We start from the raw sequence: 18,998 nt of genomic DNA on the forward strand, positions 1-18,998 counted from the left end.
TTTATTACTCAAAGAATTATCTTTTAGTTCTATTGATTTATTTTTTTTCAGTTTTCTATCTCATTGATTTCTGCTCTGATCTTTATTATTTCCTTTTACCTACATTGTGTTTAATTTGTTCTTCTTTTTCTAGTATGTTAAAATAGAAAATGAAGTCATTGAGATTAATTTCTCTGCTAATACAGTATTTGGTTCTATAAATTTCCTTCTGAATACTGCTTCAGTGGCATCCCATAATTTTTATATTTTTTCACTTTCAGGCTAAACTACTTTCTAATTTCTTCTTTAATCCATGAGTTATTTAGAAATGTATATGTTTCCAAATATCAGAGAATTATCCATGTATTTCTCAGTTTTTGATTTCTAATTCAGTTTCATTGTGGAAAGAGGCTTGTTTTTTGGTCCAGAATATGTTCTGTCTTTGTAGATGCTCCATGTGCACTTGAAACTTTTTTTTTTTTTTTGCTGCTGTTGGTTGTAGTGCTCTGTAAATATCAATTAGCTCAAATGACAGTGTTTTTCAAATTTTATGTTTTAGCTTATTTTCTGTCTACTTGCTCTATCAATTACTGACAGTGGTATTGGAATATCTGACATTGTGGAATATCTGACATTGTGGATTTTTCTTTCTTCCAGTTTAATCAGTTGTTTCATGTATTTTGAAACTATTGTTAGGTGAATAAACATTTTTGATTGTTATTTCCCCCTGATGAACTGACCATATTATTATTAGAAATTATTTTTGTTTTGTTCTGAAATCTACTTTGTAGACATTAATACAGTTAGTCCAGTTTTCTTTTTTTTGACAGCTTTATTGAGCTATAACTCACATGTCCTACAATTCACCTATTTAAAGTGTACAATTCAATTTTTGGTGTATTACATTATTTAAATTTTATGTTACTATAAAATGTGTAACAAAACTTGCCATTTTAACAATTTTTAAGTCTATAATTCAATGGCATTAAGTGCATTTGGAGTATTACACAATCACCAACATTATCTATTTTCAAAGTTTTTGTCACCCAAAATGGAAACTGTAATCACTAAGCATGCTGGGCAATCAACTCTCAATTTCTTTCCAAAGCCCCTGGTAACCTCTATTTTCTTTCTCTATGAATTTGCCTAATCCAAATATTTCATATAAGCAGAATACAATATTTGTTCTCTGTGTATACGACTTATTTTAGTTTGCTAATTTTTTCGAGGTTTATCCATGTAGTAGCATATTATCAGAACTTTATTCCTTTTTATGGCTGAATAGCATTTTATTCTATGTACATACCACATTTTATTTATAATGCTATACTGAACACTGGAATACAAGTATCTGTTCAAGTCCTTGCTTTCAATTACTTTGGGAGTAGAATTGCTGGGTCATGTGGTAAATCTATGTTAAACTTTTGAAGAATTACGAAACTGTTTTCCATAGCATCTGCACCATTTTATATTCTCACCATCATTGTACAAAGATTTCAAGTTCTACATGTCCTCATCAACATTTGTTATTTTGATACCAATCCTAGTAGGTGTATAAAGTGGTATTTCATAGTTTTATTTGCATTTCCTTAACTGCTAATAATATTAAGCATCTTTGTATATGTTTATTGGTCATTTTTGTCTTCTTTAGAGAAATATATATTCAAGTATTTTGCTCATCTTTTAATTGGGTTGTCTTGTTAAGCTTTAGGAGTTATTTTTCTGATATTAAATGCTTGTCAAACACATGCTTTACAAATATTTATACCCATTCTGTAGGCTGTCTTTTCACATTCTTGATAATGTCCTTTCCTGATAATGTTTTTAGTTTTGATGAAGTCCAATATATCTATTTTTTTTCTTGGTTGCTTGTGCTTTTGGTGTCATATCTAAGAATCCATTGCCAAATCCAAGGTCATTCTGGCTTTCTCTACACAGCATTAGCATGATTATCTTTTTCCATCCTTGTACTTTTAACATATTGATAGAGTTATATTTAATTTCTCGTAGGCACCATATAGTTGAGTCATGCTTTATGCCATCTGAAATGCTGTTTCTCTTAATTGAATGTTCAGATAAATTATATTTAATCTGATTATTGGTATAATCAGATTCTCCCATCTTGCAATTTGTTTCCCATCTGTTTTTTTTCCCTTCTTTTTCTGACTTATTTTGGATTGCATAATTTATGTAATTTGATTCCATTGTATCTCCCTTGTTGGATTATTAGCTATAACTTTTTATTTTGTTAGGTTAGTGGTTGCTATAGGGCTTCGAGTGTACATCTTTCACTTATTATAGTGTTTATTCAAGTGATATTATATTACTTCACATAGAATGTAGGAGCCTTAGGGGCACCTGGAATGGCTCAGCTGGTTAAGCATCTCACTCTTGATTTCACTCAGCTGAGTTCAAGACGCACATTGGGCTCCACACTCAGCGGAAGTCTGCTTATCCTTCTCCCTCTGCTCTTCCCTCCTGCTCCTGCATATGCTCTCTCTGTCAAGTGAATAAATCTTAAAAAAAAAAAAAAAGAATGTAGGAAACTTACTGTAGTTTATTTCCATTTACTTCTCCTGGCCTTTGTGCTATTGTTGTCATAAGATTTGCATATATATCCAAAGCTACATTGTTTTGTTTAAACAGTAATTTAGGGATCCCTGGGTGGCGCAGCAGTTTAGCTCCGCCTTTGGCCCAGGGAGCGATCCTGGAGACCCAGGATCGAATCCCACTTCGGGCTCCCGGTGCATGGAGCCTGCTTCTCCCTCTGCCTATGTCTCTGCCTCTCTCCCTCTCTCTCTCTCTGTGTGTGTGTGTGACTATCATAAATAAATAAATAAATTAAAAAAATAAACAGTAATTTATCCTTTAGTGAGATTTACTTAATAAAAAGGTCTTACATATTTACCCTGTTGTTACCATGTCTGATGCTCTTTATTCCCTTGTGTAGGTCCAGACTTCTATTTGTTATTCAATTATACATATATTTAGCCTCTAGAGGTTTCCTTTCTGCTCAGTAGTATTCTATTTGCGATTTTTAAAAGTTTATTTTGTCTGTGTATATCCCAGCACCCTGAAGAGCATCTGGCACACAGTAGGTTCTTTCTAATCAGATATCACAAGCCATCCACATGCATTAGATTAGTTCTCAGAATCTGTCACACACACTATCCTATTACACTCCTACTCCACTCTTACCAGTGTCTTTTCTATTATAACACATTTTCACAGGTAACATCACAAATGTCACACAATAACATTCTTACACATGGTCAAAGAAAACCAGCATGCCCACCCTAACACCCATAGTTTTACAGAGAAACAATGACAGAATCATGCACCAACTCACAAAATTACAGTCGGGACAGAACTTGTGGGGAGACAATAAATAAAAACTTAAGAGCAGACCTGGTGGCGCAGCGGTTTGGCGCCGCCTGCAGCCTGGGGTGTGGTCCTGGAGACCTGGGATCGAGTCCCACGTCTGGCTCCCTGCGTGGAGCCTCCTTCTCTCTCTGCCTCTCTCTCTCTCTCTGTGTGTGTCTCTATGAATAAGCAAATAAAATCTTTAAGAAAAAAAAACTTAAAATATAAACACTGTTGTTCCAAGGGAGTATAGATCAGATGAAGGCGGTCAGAGAGGTGTGATAGAAGGCCTTTTTGGAGATGTGACATTTGTATCTGAAAGGACAGGATAAAGGAACTTTGCAGATACCCAGCAGAAGAGCTATTTTAGGAAGGGGGCACACATTCACAGCCACAATCACCAAATCAGAAATACAAGAACCGTATGCAAAGGGTGACTCTCTACGCTGACTCCTCCTCTCGGCTCTTCAAGGTAACTCACTCCCCAAGCAAAAAAAAAAAAAAAAAAAAAAAACGCTCTAGGGAAGGCGGGACTGGGTGGAAGTATAATGCACCTGCGCACTCCCCTCTCTGTTCCACACTTTTTCGGGTACCCCAGCTCAATTGTAGGAGCTCGCCTCTCGCCCCGTTTGTGTGGACGCACAAACACGAACCGCTCCCCCTGCGGCTACTCGGTGCCCTAAATTCTCTGCCCCGTTACAAAGGGAGGTGGACCAAGCACTTGTGCCCGAGCACTTCAATCTCAATCCGTCTAGTTGACGCTCGACCTCCTTTCTCTGGCGGACCCTGTCTCGGAGGTGAGATTGGGGCTTCCTCTGTAAGGCCGGCGTGGGAGGACCTTGGGCGGAGGGGGCGGTGTTACGAGCCCCCAGCGGAGTCGCGCCAGTGCAGTCGGACTCTGCGGCGCCGCTTTTTCTGATCAGGACTACATTTCCCAGTGGCCCCCGCGAGCACTGGGCCGGCGGCCCCTTTGTGTCCTCCGGAGGCCCAGTCGCTCCATTCCCGGCCCGCAGGGGTGGGTTCCCATTAGACTCTTAGGGCAGGAGGTGGGCCGGAGTAGATTGCCCGAGCCTTCGGGGCGGGGACGGGATCTTCCCGCAGTTCACTTCTGCAGGTAGGGAAAGGGCTGAGGAATGGCCTGTGGGTCCCCCGGACGTCGGTTCGGTTCTCGGGGCCCTCGGTGTGACTCCAGGTGCGAGACGGTGGTTGGTTGTCACAGAGTGTGAGACTGTCATTCGAGGTGCCTGTGCACGTCCTGTCTGTGACTGGGTGCGAGCGAGTCGATGGTTGGTGCTACAGTGTGAGACGGAGTGGGGGTGGGAGGGTATTGTGTCCCCGTTGTTCCAGTACGCTCGGCCTCTTTGTGCCTGGGGTTGTGTGCGTAAATGTGGGTTGTGATACCCTCGTGTTTGAGACTTGGGGCTACGGAAGAGTGTGACGGTGTGAAACTGCCCACACACCCGGGGCCGCGGATTGTTGTGTGTGTGAGAGTGGTTGGTACTGTAGTTTTTAAGAGTATGTGGGGGACTAGTGAGACTGTGTGCCACCAATATCTTTTGAAGCTGCTGATGCCAAGTTTCAGAACCACTAGTCTGTTGGAGAGGAGAAAGACTGTGGAGTCAGGAAGACCTTTATTTGATCTTGGTACTGTTATTCATTGATTGTGTCTTTATGCAAATGATCACATTCCTTGGAGTCCTTATTTGTAAAAATCTATTGCTAAAATAATAAATTAGGAAGTGATTTAGGCATGGGTTAAATTGTATGCAAACAAATTTCTTAGGTCTCCAGTATGCTTTCTCTCTGTTGGAAGGAAGGGTGCAACAGGAGGGAAGAGAAACTGAAAAATTATAGGCTGGTGTTTCTAGATGCTGCAAGAAAATCCTAGTTTTTCATCTCAGTCATCTAAGGACACTGCCATTTCCCACGAGAAGAGCCAAGAGGAGGAAAGAATGGCTGTTGGACTTCTTAAAGCCATGTACCAGGTGAGTTGATGTGTCTATTTCCTGAAATATTTTCAAACCAAGCAGACATTAACTTTGCTTTTGCTGATACTTTTCTGGGTCGCTAATCATGTCACTTAAAACACTCCAGTAGTCGATTCCTACCTCATTCAGAATAAATTCTGAAGTCCTTGCCTTAGCCTACAAGGCCAAACATATTCTGGTCCCTGCCTATCTTTCTGAGCTCACCTAATCACTCTGTTTGTAACCACTCACTCAGTTCTAGGCACACTAGCTTCCTTCTAGTGAGCTGAGTACATTCTTTTTTTTTTTTTTTTTTAATTTTTATTTATTTATGATAGTCACAGAGAGAGAGAGAGAGAGGCAGAGACACAGGCAGAGGGAGAAGCAGGCTCCATGCACCGGGAGCCCGACGTGGGATTCGATCCCGGGTCTCCAGGATCGCGCCCTGGGCCAAAGGCAGGCGCCAAACCGCTGCGCCACCCAGGGATCCCAGCTGAGTACATTCTTAACTCATAGCCTTGCCCTTGCTGTTCCCTCTGTCTGGAATGCTGTTCCCCAAGATACAGACTAACTTTTTCATTATAATCTCTATCCAAATGTTCAGATACTCAACAAATTTTTATTGAATACCTGTCAAGAAAGAAGGCTTAGTCCTTGATCCTCTTCTCTATCTGTACTCCCTCGTTTGGTCATCTCATTCTTTCTCCTGACTTTAAATGCCATCTGTGTGCCAGCAACCACTAAATTATATATAGTCCCAGCCTCTCTCCTGAAATTCAAACTTGTACATCCAATTCTCTGCTTAGCATCTTCATTCAGTTGTATAATGATACCTCAAACTCAAACATCTCAAACTTAGTGAAACAAGCCATTGGAAGTTTAGGAGCATAGAAATGACATGATCTAATTCTCATTTAATAGAATCACTCTGGCTGCTATTGAGAATAAACTGAATGGGACAAGGATAGAAACAGGGAAACCAATTAGGAAACTTACATATTTCCCTGTCTCAGATGCTCAAGCTAAAAGTCTTCCATCATGAAGTTCTATTTGTTCTACATTCAAAGTATATCCAGAAGTTGACCACTTATACTACCAACACGGCATCCATTCTGGTTCAAACTGTCATCTCTCACCTACATTATTGCTATACTTTCCTAACTTTTCGGTCTACTTGCATCCTTCCTCTCTTTTAGTCTATTCTCAACAGAGCAGTCAAAGTGATTCTGTTACACATGTCATATTATATGATTCTTCATAGCAGGAATATAAATAATAGAAAGTATAAACAACTGTTTCAAATAATTTAGCTATAAGGGAATAAGAGAAAGGGTGGTGACTGAAGGATAAACTGTGGTCAGCAAGGTTTTTTAAAGATGGATGATCTAACAGTTCCATACATTACTCAGTGTTCATCAAGACATGCGCATTCCTAATCACCTGTTTCATCTATCTGCCCCCCATCTCCCCTCTGGGAACCATCTGTTTGTTCTCTACAGTTAAGAATCTGTTTTTTGGTTTATCTCTCTTTCCCCCACCCTTTGTTCATTTGCTTTGTTTCTTAAATTCCACATATGAATGAAATCACATGGTATTTGTTTTTCTCTGACTGGCTTATTTTGCTTAGCATAATACCCTCTAGTTTCGTCCACGTTGTTGCAAATGGCAAGATTTCACTCTTTTTTTTTTTTATTTCACTCTTTTTGATGACTAATATGTCATTGTATGTGTGTGTGTGTGTGTGTGTGTGTATATATATATATATATATAGAGAGAGAGAGGTGTCAGATATTTTAAGAGACCATTTGTTAGAAGTCAGATATTTTAAAGTAATAATTTAAGCTCATTATCTTGACATTGTCATTATTTTAATTAACTTTCATTAAAAGAATCATTGAAAAATGTGTGCCATATGTTAAAAATATTTATACATTTATTATATATATTTACATAAGTTAAGGAAAACATTTTTGGAAGCATATATGGTATATGAACCAAACTCTTAACAGGAACATTTCTACAACATATAAGGGACATTATTGGTAGGACAGAGATGAAACTCAAAAACTACATCATATAATTAAATAAGAAAAATTTACTGAGTGTTGTAAAACACTTTAATAATTTTTATTCTGTAGACAGTTTAACTATGACAAAATTGTATCAAGTGCCCAGTAAATGTTTTCTTGCCTTGACAGATTCACCTCTTCTAATTTTGTAAAAAAATTTACACACATATGTATGTGTGTGTATGTATATATAAATATATACACACACATAAACATGTATGTTAGTTTTCATCAGCATGTGGTCACATTATAGAAACCTAGAACCCAGCTGAATCACAGTTAGCTCCAAGTTTTTAAGAACTTTGCCTAGCCCCTATAGGCAGAAGCAATATTCTAAGCAGAACACCCATTTCTTTACACAAAACTTTAAGTACTCTGGATTAAAGTTTTAATAGAATTGATGATTTTCTCTCTTTGGTCTAGCACAATTTTCAGAGATATAGCAAGCACTGTCTGGTCTCATTTTTCTTTAAGGATTTATTTGAGGGATCCCTGGGTGGCGCAGCGGTTTGGCGCCTGCCTTTGGCCCAGGGCGCGATCCTGGAGACCCGGGATCGAATCCCACGTCGGGCTCCCAGTGCATGGAGCCCGCTTCTCCCTCTGCCTATGTCTCTGCCTCTCTCTCTCTCTCTGTGTGTGTGTGACTATCATAAATAATAAAATAAAATAAAATAAAATAAAATAAAATAAAATAAAATAAAATAAAATAAGGATTTATTTGAGAGAGCGCATGCGAGTGTGTGAATACAGGGAAAGGAGCAAAGGGAAAGGGAGAGAGACTCCCAAGCAGACTATGCACTGAGTGCAGAGCCTGAGTTGGGGGGCCCTGTCTCAGGACCCTGAAATCACAACCTGAGTATAAACCAATAGTGGGACACTTAATTGACTGTGCCACTCAAGCACCTCAGCACCTTCTGGTCCCATTTTTTATCCTCTCATAGTTTCTTGAGCTTGTCAAACCATTCATTCATTAATTCAATTTATTCAGCAAATACCTGAATGCCTCATGTGTGCCACATACTATGTGCCACATAGTTCTATAACTAGGGATGTAGCAGTGAGCAAATCAAAAACATACTCTGCCCTCATGAACTTCACAGTTTAGTGAAGGTTGGGAGCAGATGATAATAAAATAATTAAGTGCCATGGAGAAAAATAAAGGAGGGTTAGGGAAATAGGGAACAGAGGAAGAGCTTGCTATTTTTATACAGAATAATCTGACAAGTATAAAAGGCTTGAGGGGGAACATACTTGACATATTTGATTTGAGGATGTAATATCAGGGAAAGCCCAGTATGCCTGGGGTATAACAAGGTGAATATGTTAAGAGATGAAATTATTTCATTCACTTATTTATTTCATTTCAGGAGTTGGTGACCTTCAGAGATGTGGCTGTAGACTTCTCCCAAGAGGAATGGGATTGTCTAAATTCTTCTCAAAGGCATCTGTACAGTAATGTGATGTTGGAGAATTATAGAATCTTGGTGTCCTTAGGTAAGAATATCTTGAGTCCTCACAAAATTGAGCTCCTATTCATAAAGACCTCTTTGCTACCACTGTTGTGAATCTTTGGATAGCGTCTTCAGTGCGTGGCCAAATGTCTTTTGCTGTGCAAAGTAATGGTTTAATATTTGTGGAGTTGCTGGGCGACAGATCTCTTACTAATCTGTGTTGCAAGCTTTAGCTTTCCTATATTTTGAATATACATCCTTTACACTTTTATCTCTGGCTTACTGTAAATTCCCTCTTCCTTGTTGATCAAAGGATTATGAGTTCTGGGGTATCCACAGCATGACCAAATTGTTTCTTTTCATACATGCAGGACTCTGCTTTTCCAAGCCAAGTGTGATATTATTGTTGGAACAAGGGAAAGAGCCCTGGATGGTGAAGAGAGAGCTGGCAAAAGGTTTGTGCTCAGGTGAGTGAAGAGGAAATAGGCAGGCAAAAACCTCTGGAGGTGAAGGCTCAGCTTGTCCTAGAGGTATCACCTCCTTACTCTTCTTTGTTGGCATGTTCTAGGTCTTATTAGAAATGTGGGGTCTTTTAGAGTGTTCCCCCAAATTTGTTATTCTTCACTGTGTCTCCCTTAATACTTTGCTCCCTCCTTTCTAAGAACTCATTTATCTATTCTCTGAGTCGCATTCCTTCCCACGTTCATAAGTTTCTTCTAGTCTTTTAAAAAATCTTTTCCTGATCTGATAAACTTTTGAGCTGTACAGACAGCTACAACTAAAGTGTCAGGTTCAAGTCTTGACTCTTATATGCAGTAAAATTTGGGGCAAATTACTTAACTTCTCTGTACTTTTATTGTCTGTAAAATGGGATATACTTTTAAAGTGCTTTAACAGTTTCTTTTTCATATTGTGAACTCAGACTGTTAGTTACTATTATTGTAGTAGTAGATCTCCAAATGCCTCATTTTTCTCTTGGTCAGTTCATTCATTCTTTCATTCCTTTCATAAACATTTACTGAATTTTTAAATAGTACATGAAAGATGCTAAGGCGCTACATATTTGTAGAAGTTATCAAACAATTGATGGGCTAGTAGCAGAGATATAGTATTAGCTATAAATGGCATATGTGAAAAGAAAGCTGACACAAGGAAGTGCAGAGAAAGAGGTGAGAGGCCAAGGAGTCCAGGTAACTGAGAAGGTGATGGTCTCTAACAAAAACACAGGTGAGAAGCTAAAAAATATTTGAGAGAAAAGAAATTAAGAGTTTAGGTTTGTGGCATAGGAAGGATTTTTAGATAGACATAGGAAGCACTGGGCAGCCCAGGTGGCTCAGCAGTTTAGCGCCACTTTCAGCCCAGGGCATGATCCTGGAGACCTGGGATCGAGTCCCATGTCTGGCTCCCTGCATGAAGTCTGCTTCTCCCTTGGCCTGTGTCTCTGCCTCTCTCTCTCTCTCTCATGTCTTTCATGAATAAATAAATAAAATCTTTAAAAAAAAAAAAGACATAGGAAGCATTGAGGTAAAATGGAAGACTAAAGTTCAAAAGAAAATGCGAGTCACTGTAAATAGCTCTGTTGATACCACTCTGCAACTCACCCACCCCCAGTGCTTTTCTCCAGTATTTTATGTCCTTGTTCAGCTTTTTAAGAACAGTGTTTGATGTGGGACTATAGTGTCAAAGAATATATGGTTAAATTTTATTTATTAATTATTATTAATCACACACATGAATGTATATTAGCATATATACATCATTTAAATAATAATAGAACAAAACCCATGTACCTATCTCTTAGCTTAAGATATAGAATATTGTAAGGTGCCTGGCTGGCCCACCTGGTAGAACATGCTCCATGTTGGGTATATAGATTACTTAAAAAAAAAAAAGGCGCAGCCTTGGTGGCTCAGCGGTTTAGTGCTGCCTTTGGCCCAGGGTGTGATCCTGGAGACCCGGGATTGAGTCCCATGTCAGGCTCCCTGCGTGGAGCCTGTTTCTCCCTCTGCCTGTGTCTCTGCCTCTCTGTGTGTGTGTGTGTGTGTGTGTCTCTTGTGGATAAAGAAATAAAATCTTAAAAGAAAAAAAAGAAAGAATAGAAAATTGTCTATGCCATTATGGGCCTTTGAGGGCCCCACCTAAAGATGCACCATTCCCCACCCATGGCTTGTCCCCACTCATTTTTTTTTTAGTCTCCACCCATTATTGAGGATACCATTATTCTACAAATTCTGCTTATTTTTTCTTGACTTTTCTTAATAGTTGTGCCATATACCCTTTAAAAATATTATATTTGTGTATTTTCAACTTTTTACATGTGAAAATATATGGTGCATGTAATTCTGACTTTTTCTCATCTCAAAATTATATTTCTGAGGGGCACCTGGGTGGCTCAGTTGGTTAAGCATCTGACTCTTGATTTTGGCTCAGTCATGACCTCAAGGTTGTGAGATCGAGCCCTAAGTCCGGCCCTATGATGGGTGTGGTGCCTGCTTGAGATTCTCTCCCTCTGTCCTTCCCCTTGCCCTACTCTCTCCCTCTCTCTCTCTAAAAAGAATTATATTCCTGAGATTCATCCATGTTAATTTTAGTAGCTATTTTTTATCTGCTGAAATGTAATGTATTCCACAAACCACAGTTTGCCTATTGAAGGTCATTTGAGTTGTTTCCATTTTGTGCTATTATAAATGTTAACTGCTGTGAACCTTAAACATGACTGTAGGTGCACATGCTTATATATGGAATATAGCCAGAAATTCACTAGATAATGTTATTTACTTTCCAAAGTGCTTGTATTAACTTACATTTCTTTTTTTCTTTATTAACTTAACATTTCCAGCAGCTGTGTATGAGAGTACTCATTGCTCTACACTCAGAATTGACAAGTTTAAAAATTTTTTTGCCAATTTGGTGGGTGTGAAATATTATCTTATACTGCCATCACTTGATTACAAAATAAATTAGATATCTTATTTTGTATTTATAATGGCCATTTGGATTTCCTCCTTTGTGAAATGCCTGCTCACAATCTTTTGCTCATTTTGGGGAAGGTTGTCTTCTGTATATATGTTTGTAATTTATATTTTTGATTTGACATTTTGTTTAAAATTTTTTTTTGTATTCTAAAGTCATATAGATATTCTCAAATTGTTTTCTAAAGATTTTCCTTTTGTATTTAGGGCTATAATCCAATCGAAATTGATTTTTGAGATTGAAGTAAAAATTTAATTTCTGTGCCTTATGGAAAACCAAATGTCCTAGACTTTTTGAAGAAATGAGCTCTTTTTGCTCAATGTTCAGAATGTTATATCTTAATATATTAAGTTATAGTATATATGGGGGTCTGATTTTGAGCTCCATGTCATTGATCTCTTTTTTTCTTATGCCGGCACCACACTGTCTTAATTAAAATACTTCATTGTAAGACAGAGTGTCTGTTAGGGCAAGTCCCTTACACCTTGTTTATTTCTTCATAATTTCTTGTTTGCTTATTAGCCATCTGAATAAAGTTTAGAGCCAGCTTATTAGTTTCCACCAGAAAACAACAAAAAAAGCGGTTGGCTTTTGATTGAAATTTACTTATTCTGTATATCAATTTTATAAATTTTTCTCTTTTTTTAAAAAGATTTATTTATTTATTCATGAGAGACACAGACTGAGAGAGAGAGGCAGAGACATAGGCAGAAGGAGAAGCCGGCTCCCCGCAGGGAGCCGGATGCAGGACTCAATCCCAGATCCCGGGATAATGACCTGAGACAAAGGCAGGTGCTCAACCACTGAGCCACCCAGGCGTCCCTATACATTTTTCTTTTTATAATTTTTTTTATTCTGTGGTTCCTCTCTGCATTTACTGAGCTTATAAAACTTTCCTTTAGTATGTTTTATAATTTTCTCCATAAAGGCCACATACATCTTCTGTTAGATTCATTCCTGGGCATCATAGTTTTATTACTTTGTTAAATGTTGTGTATATTTTCTATTTGCTACTCATGTATTGAAATGAACTTAACTTTTATACATTGACCTTATATCCAGTAATGTTGCCATGCTCTCCCATTAATGCTAATAGTTTTTAGATTTCTTTGGATTTTTTTCTCTGGGCAGGCGTATCTGTGAATAATGGTGGTTTCATTTTAAATTCTTAAACCTTTAATTTCTTTTTTCTGTTGCCCTTAGATATTCAGTACAATAGGAACTGAAGTAGTGATAGCAGGCATTCTTTTTTTTTTTAAGTTTTAATTTTAATTCCAGTTAGTTAAGGTGTATTATGTTATATTAGTTTCAGGTATACTATAGTGATTCAGCAATTCCATACATCACCCACTGCACATCACAAGTGTACTCCTTAATTTCCATCATGTATTTAACCCATCCCCCTTGATAACTCCCTTCCTCTCTGATAACCCTCAGATTTCTGTAATTAAATCTGTTTCTTGGTTTGTCTTTATCTCTTTTCCCCTTTGCTTGTTTGTTTCTTAAATTCCACATACGAGTGCAATCATATGTTGTCTTTCTCTGACATTTTTCACTTAGCATAATACTCTCTAATTCTATCCATCTCATTGCAAATGGCAAAATTTCATTCTTTTTTATGGCTGAATAATATTTAGTGTGTGTATATATATGTGTATATCAATTTAGTGTATTTACGCTGCTTCCATAATTTGGCAATTGTAAATAATGCTGCTATAAACATAGGGTGGCATGTATCCCTTTGAATGAGTGTTTTTGTATTTTTTAGGTAAATATCCAGTACTGCAATTACTGGATCGTAGGGTAGTTCTGTTTTTAACTTTTTGAGTAACCTCCATACTCTTTTCCACAGTGGCTGCACAGTTTGTATTCCTAACAGTTCACGAAGGTTTCTTTTTCTCCACATCTTTGCCAACACCTGTTCTTTCTTGTGCTATTTATTTTAACCATCCTGACAAGTTTGAGAGGTGATATTTCATTGTAATTTCGATTGCCATTTCCCTAATCATGAGTGATGATGAGTATCTTTTTATGTATCTGTTGGTCATCTGTATGTCTTCTTTAGATAAATGTCTGTTCATGTCTTCTGCCCATTTTTTAATCGGATTATTTGTTTTCTGGCTGTTGAATTGTATAAGTTCTTTATATATTTTGGATATTAACTCTTTATCAGATATGTCATTTGCAGATATCTTCTCCCATTCTATAGGTTGCCTTTTAGTTTTCTTGATTGTTTCCTTTGCTGTGCAGAAGCTTTTTATTTTGATGAAGTTCCAATAGTTTATTTTTGTTTTTATTTCCCTTCCCTCAAGGGAGCTATCTAGAAAAATGTTGCTATGGCCAATGTCAGAGAAATTACTATCTGTGTTCTACTCTAGGATTTTTATGGTTTCAAGTCTCACATTTAGGTTTTTAATCTACTTTGAGGATTTTTTTTTTGGTATGTGTATGGTGTAAGAAAGTGGTCCAGTTTCATTCTTTTACATGTTGCTGTCCAGTTTTCCCAACTCCATTTGTTGAAAAGACTTTTTTCCATTGGATAGTCGTCCCTGGTTTGTTGAAGATTAATTGACCATATAATTGTGGTTTTATTTCTGGATTTTCTATTCTGTTCCATTGATCTATGTGTCTATTTTTGTGCCGATACCATACTGTTGTTTTTTTTTTTCATACTGTTTTGTTAAAATTTTATTTTTAAGTAATCTCTATACCCAATCTTGAGATCAAGAGTTGCCCACTCCACCGACTAAGCCAGCTTGGGTGGCCCCTGGTATCATATGTTTTGATTATTACAGCTTTGTAATATCACTCAAATCCAGAATTGTGATGCCTGCAGCTTTGCTTTGTTTTTTCAAGATTGCTTTGGCTATTTGGGGTCTTTTGTGGCTCCATGTACATTTTAGGATTATCTGCTCTATTTCTGTGAAAAATGCTGTTGTCATTTTGATAGGGATTGTATTAAATATGTAGATTGCTTTGGGCAATGTAGACACTTTAACAGTAGTTCTTCCAGCCCATGGGTATGGATGTTTTTCCATTTCTTCATCTCATCTTCAATTTCTTTCATCAGTGTTTTATAGTTTTCAGAGGACAGTTCCTTCACCTCTTTGGTTAAGTTTATTCCTAGGTATCTTATTATTTTTGGTGCAATTATAAATAGGGTTGTTTTCTTAATTTCACTTTCTGCTGTTTCATTATTGGTATATAAAAATGCAACATTTCTGTACATTGATTTTGTATCCTGCAATGTTACCAAATTTATTTGTTTTAGCAATTTTTGATGGAGTCTTTTGCATTTTCTATATATAGTGTCAAGTCATCTAATAGTGAAGATTTTACTTCTTCCTTATTGATTTTGATGCCTTTTATTTCATTTTGTTGTATGATGTATGATTTTTGGTCTTAATGACAGTGCTTTCATATTTTGTTATTAATAATTCTGCTATTTAAATGTTTTGGTAGATACCTTTTTGTTCCTTTTTGCTAGAGTTTCATTGTGGAAAGATATTGAGTTTTACCAAACATTTTTCTGTCTCTATTGATGATTAGATGGTTTTTAGTTTTTCATCTCTTAATGTGGTGATTTACCTATTACATTTTTAATATTGAACCGACTTTGTAGTCCTGAGGCAAAACCATCTTTATATCTTTTTTCATTCATGGCTACTTACTGTTTGCTAATATATTGTTTAGGTTTTTTGTACCTATGTTAATCAATGAAGTTGATGTTCAATTTTCCCTTTGAGTACTCTTGTAAGATTTTGGAATCAAGATACTAGTCTCATAAAATTTATTGATGAGTATTCCTTTTTTTTCTTCCTTAGACTAATTTGTATAAAATCAAAATTCTTTGTTTTTTGAATTTTTTTTTTAATTTTTATTTATATATGATAGTCACACACAGAGAGAGAGAGAGAGGGGCAGAGACACAGGCAGAGGGAGAAGCAGGCTCCATGCACCGGGAGCCCGACGTGGGATTCGATCCCGGGTCTCCAGGATCGCGCCCTGGGCCAAAGGCAGGCACCAAACCGCTGCGCCACCCAGAGATCCCTGTTTTTTGAATTTTTGATAGAAATTTGTTCATCTTGGCTTGTGATTTTTTTGTGTGTGAAAAGAATTTAAACTATTAATTCAATTTGTTATAAGACCCTGTTTTTCCTATAATCATGGAGTTATACTATTTTTTCTAGGAATTTTTACATCCTATGTAAATATTCAATTTATTAAAGTTCTCCATTATTTTCTCTTATCTAAAGTTGGCAATGTATGTTATTATGACCTCTTTTTTCTTCCAAAAAGGGAGAAAGATTTTTTCCATTTTTTTTATCGTCTTTGTATTTTCAGACTTTTTTTTCACTTCACTGATCCTCTCTAATTTATCTTTTTAAAAATTTCACGTATTTCTCTTCTTTATTATTTAATTCTTTCTACATTTGTTTATGCTATTCTTTTTTTAACTTTTAAAGTTAGATAATTCATTGTTTTTGAGGATTTTTCTTTTCTGTTATAAGCACTTGACATATTAAGGAATAGGGGTACCTGACTGGCTCACTTGTTAGAGCATGTGACTCTTGATCTTGGAGTTGTGAGTTCAAGCCCTACCCTGGGTGTAGAGATAACTTAAAAATACAATTTTTTTTTGACGACTGTATTAGGAATGTATTCCACATGTTTTGATAGGTTGTATTTTTGCTATCATATATATCTAAGCATTTTCTAATTTCCATTGATTTTTTTTTTCTGGATCCATGAATTACCTGGAATTTTTAGGTTCCATATTAAAGTTTTTTGTTTCTTTAACTGCACTGTGGTTAGAAAATATGGTCTACTTAATTTAAATTCTTTGAAATTTATTTTATGTCTTAGTAGTTAATTTTGGTAAATAATGTGTCCTAGAAAATATTATGTTTCTGGTTGTGCAGTATACAGCATTTGATATATGTTCATTGGATTAAGCTCATTATTTTTGCTGATCAAATCTGTGTCTTTATTGACTTAAAAAAATCTGAAAAGTCAATTATCAAAGACATGTTTAAAAACTCTGATGGTGTGGGCAGCCCGGGTTGCTCCGCGGTTTAGCGCCACCTACAGCTCAGGGCGTGATCTTGGAGACCTGGGATCAAGTCCCACGTCCTGCTCCCTGCGTGGAACCTGCTTCTCCCCCTGCTTGTGTCTCTGCCTCTCTCTCTCTGTGTCTCTCATGAATAAATAAATAAAATTTTAAAAAAAACTCTGATGGTGAATACATAGATTTTTAAAATTTATGACAACAGGTTTTCTATATTTTGGAAGTATTTTATTAGGTCATATATTTTCAGAATTGTTTTATCTTTCTGGCAAATTCTTCCATATATTATTGTTACCTCTTTAAATGATTGTTACCCTCTTTAAACTAGTGATGATTTTTCCCTTAACTAATATGCTTGATATTAGTATAGCTACATTAGCCTTCTTTTGTTAGTATTTCCTTAGCATAGTTTTTCTATCCCTTTACTCCATTACTTTGGTATCTCTCCTTTGGAAAAAGGTCTATTCAAGTCTTTTGCCTAGTTTTGAATTGTGTTCTTGTTGAATTGTAGGAGTTCTTAATAAACGCTTAATATATATATGCTTTTCAGGTGCATAATTTGCAGATGTTTTCTCCCATTCTGTGGCTTGCCTTTTTACCTTGTTGATTATAATCTTTGATGTATAAAAGTTTTTAATTTTCATGAAATTTAGTTTTTCTTTTCCCTTGATGGCTATGCTTTATGATATCATAACCAAGAAATCATTGTTAAATTCAATGTCATGAGGATTTTTAGTTTGCAACTAAAAGTATTTTATATTTAGGTCTTACATTTAGGTCTTTGATCCACTTGGGGTTAACTTTTGTATTTAATGTAAAGGAAGAACCCAGCTTTATTGTTTTGGATGTGGATATCCAGTTTTCTCAGCACCATTTGTTGTAAAACCTATCCTTTCCCCATGGAATGATCCTGGCACCCTTATCATCTGTATGTCTTCTTTGGGAAAATATCTTTTCCTGTCTTCTGCCCATTTCTTAACTGGATTATTTGGTTTTTGGGTTTGAGTTTGATATATTCTTTATAGATTTTTTTTAAAAAAGATTTTATTTATTCATGAAAGACACAGAGAGAGAGAGAGAGGCAGAGGCACAGGCAGAGGGAGAAACAGGCTCCACTGCAGGGAGCCTGACGTGGGACTTGATCCCGAGTTTCCAGGATGAGGCCCTGGGCTGAAGGCGGCGATAAACCGCTGAGCCACCTGGGCTGCCCTCTTTATAGATTTTTGATATTAACCCTTTACCGGGTAGGTCATTTGAAAATATCTTCTCCGATTCAGTAGGTTGCCTTTTAGTTTTGTTGACTTTACTTCGCTGTGCAGAAGCTTTTTATTTTGATGAAATCCCAGTAATTTTTGCTTTTGTTTCCTTTGCCTCAGGAGACCTTTCTAGTAAGAAGTTGCTATGGCTGATGTCAAAGAGGTTACTGCTTATGTTGTCCTCTAGTATTTTGATGGTTTCCTGTCTCATAATTAGGCCTTTCCTCCATTTTGAATTTATTTTTGTGTATGATATAAGAAGGTGATCCAGTTTTCCCAACACCATTTGTTGAAGAGACTTTTTTCCACTGGATATTCTTTCCTGCATTGTCGAAGATCAATTGACTATATGGTAATGGTTTCATTTCTATATTTTTTATTCTATTTTTGGTATGTCTGTTTTTGTGCCAGTACCATACTTTCTTGATCATTACACTTTGTAATATATCTTGAAATCCAGAATTGTGATGCCTCCAGCATTGCTTTGCTTTTTCAAGATTGCTTTGTCTATTCAGGGTCTTATGTGGTTCCATATAAATTGTAGGATTGTTTGTTCTAGCTCTGTGAAAAATACTGTTGGTATTTTGATAGGTATTGTATTAAATGTGTAGATTGCTCTGAGTAATATAGACATTTTAACGATATTCTTTTAATCCATAAGGATGGAATATTTTTCCATTTCTTTTTTTTTTAAGATTTTATTTACTTATTCATGAGAGAAGAGAAACAGAGGCAGAGACATAGACAGAGGGAGAAGCAGGGAGCCTGACGTGGGACTTGATCCCAGGACCCTGGTATCACAACCTGAACCAAAGGCAGATGCTCCACCATTGAGCCACCCAGGTGCCCCTGTTTTTCCATTTATTTGTGTC

At 36.7% G+C, this 18,998-nt stretch overlaps 2 protein-coding genes across 9 annotated transcripts in view; one reads left to right on the forward strand and one right to left on the reverse strand.

Moving 5' to 3' along the window:
* LOC129500331 (zinc finger protein 569-like) overlaps window positions 1-18,998 on the reverse strand; it is a 151,966-nt gene that overhangs the window by 53,121 nt on the left and 79,847 nt on the right.
* ZNF570 (zinc finger protein 570) overlaps window positions 4,001-18,998 on the forward strand; it is a 39,659-nt gene continuing 24,661 nt past the window's right edge. Inside the window, exons 1-4 of one of the 8 annotated variants that reach the window (XM_055310672.1) lie at window positions 4,001-4,139; window positions 5,160-5,327; window positions 8,746-8,872; window positions 9,201-9,296. In XM_055310672.1, the coding sequence (XP_055166647.1) occupies window positions 5,211-5,327; window positions 8,746-8,872; window positions 9,201-9,296 (340 nt within the window). In that variant the 5' untranslated portion in view covers window positions 4,001-4,139; window positions 5,160-5,210. The other 7 variants (XM_055310669.1, XM_055310668.1, XM_055310670.1 and 4 more) reach the window with 7 other exon arrangements.

This window comes from Nyctereutes procyonoides, unplaced genomic scaffold (genome assembly GCF_905146905.1).
Source record: "Nyctereutes procyonoides isolate TBG_1078 unplaced genomic scaffold, NYPRO_anot_genome, whole genome shotgun sequence".
NCBI lineage: Eukaryota > Metazoa > Chordata > Mammalia > Carnivora > Canidae > Nyctereutes > Nyctereutes procyonoides.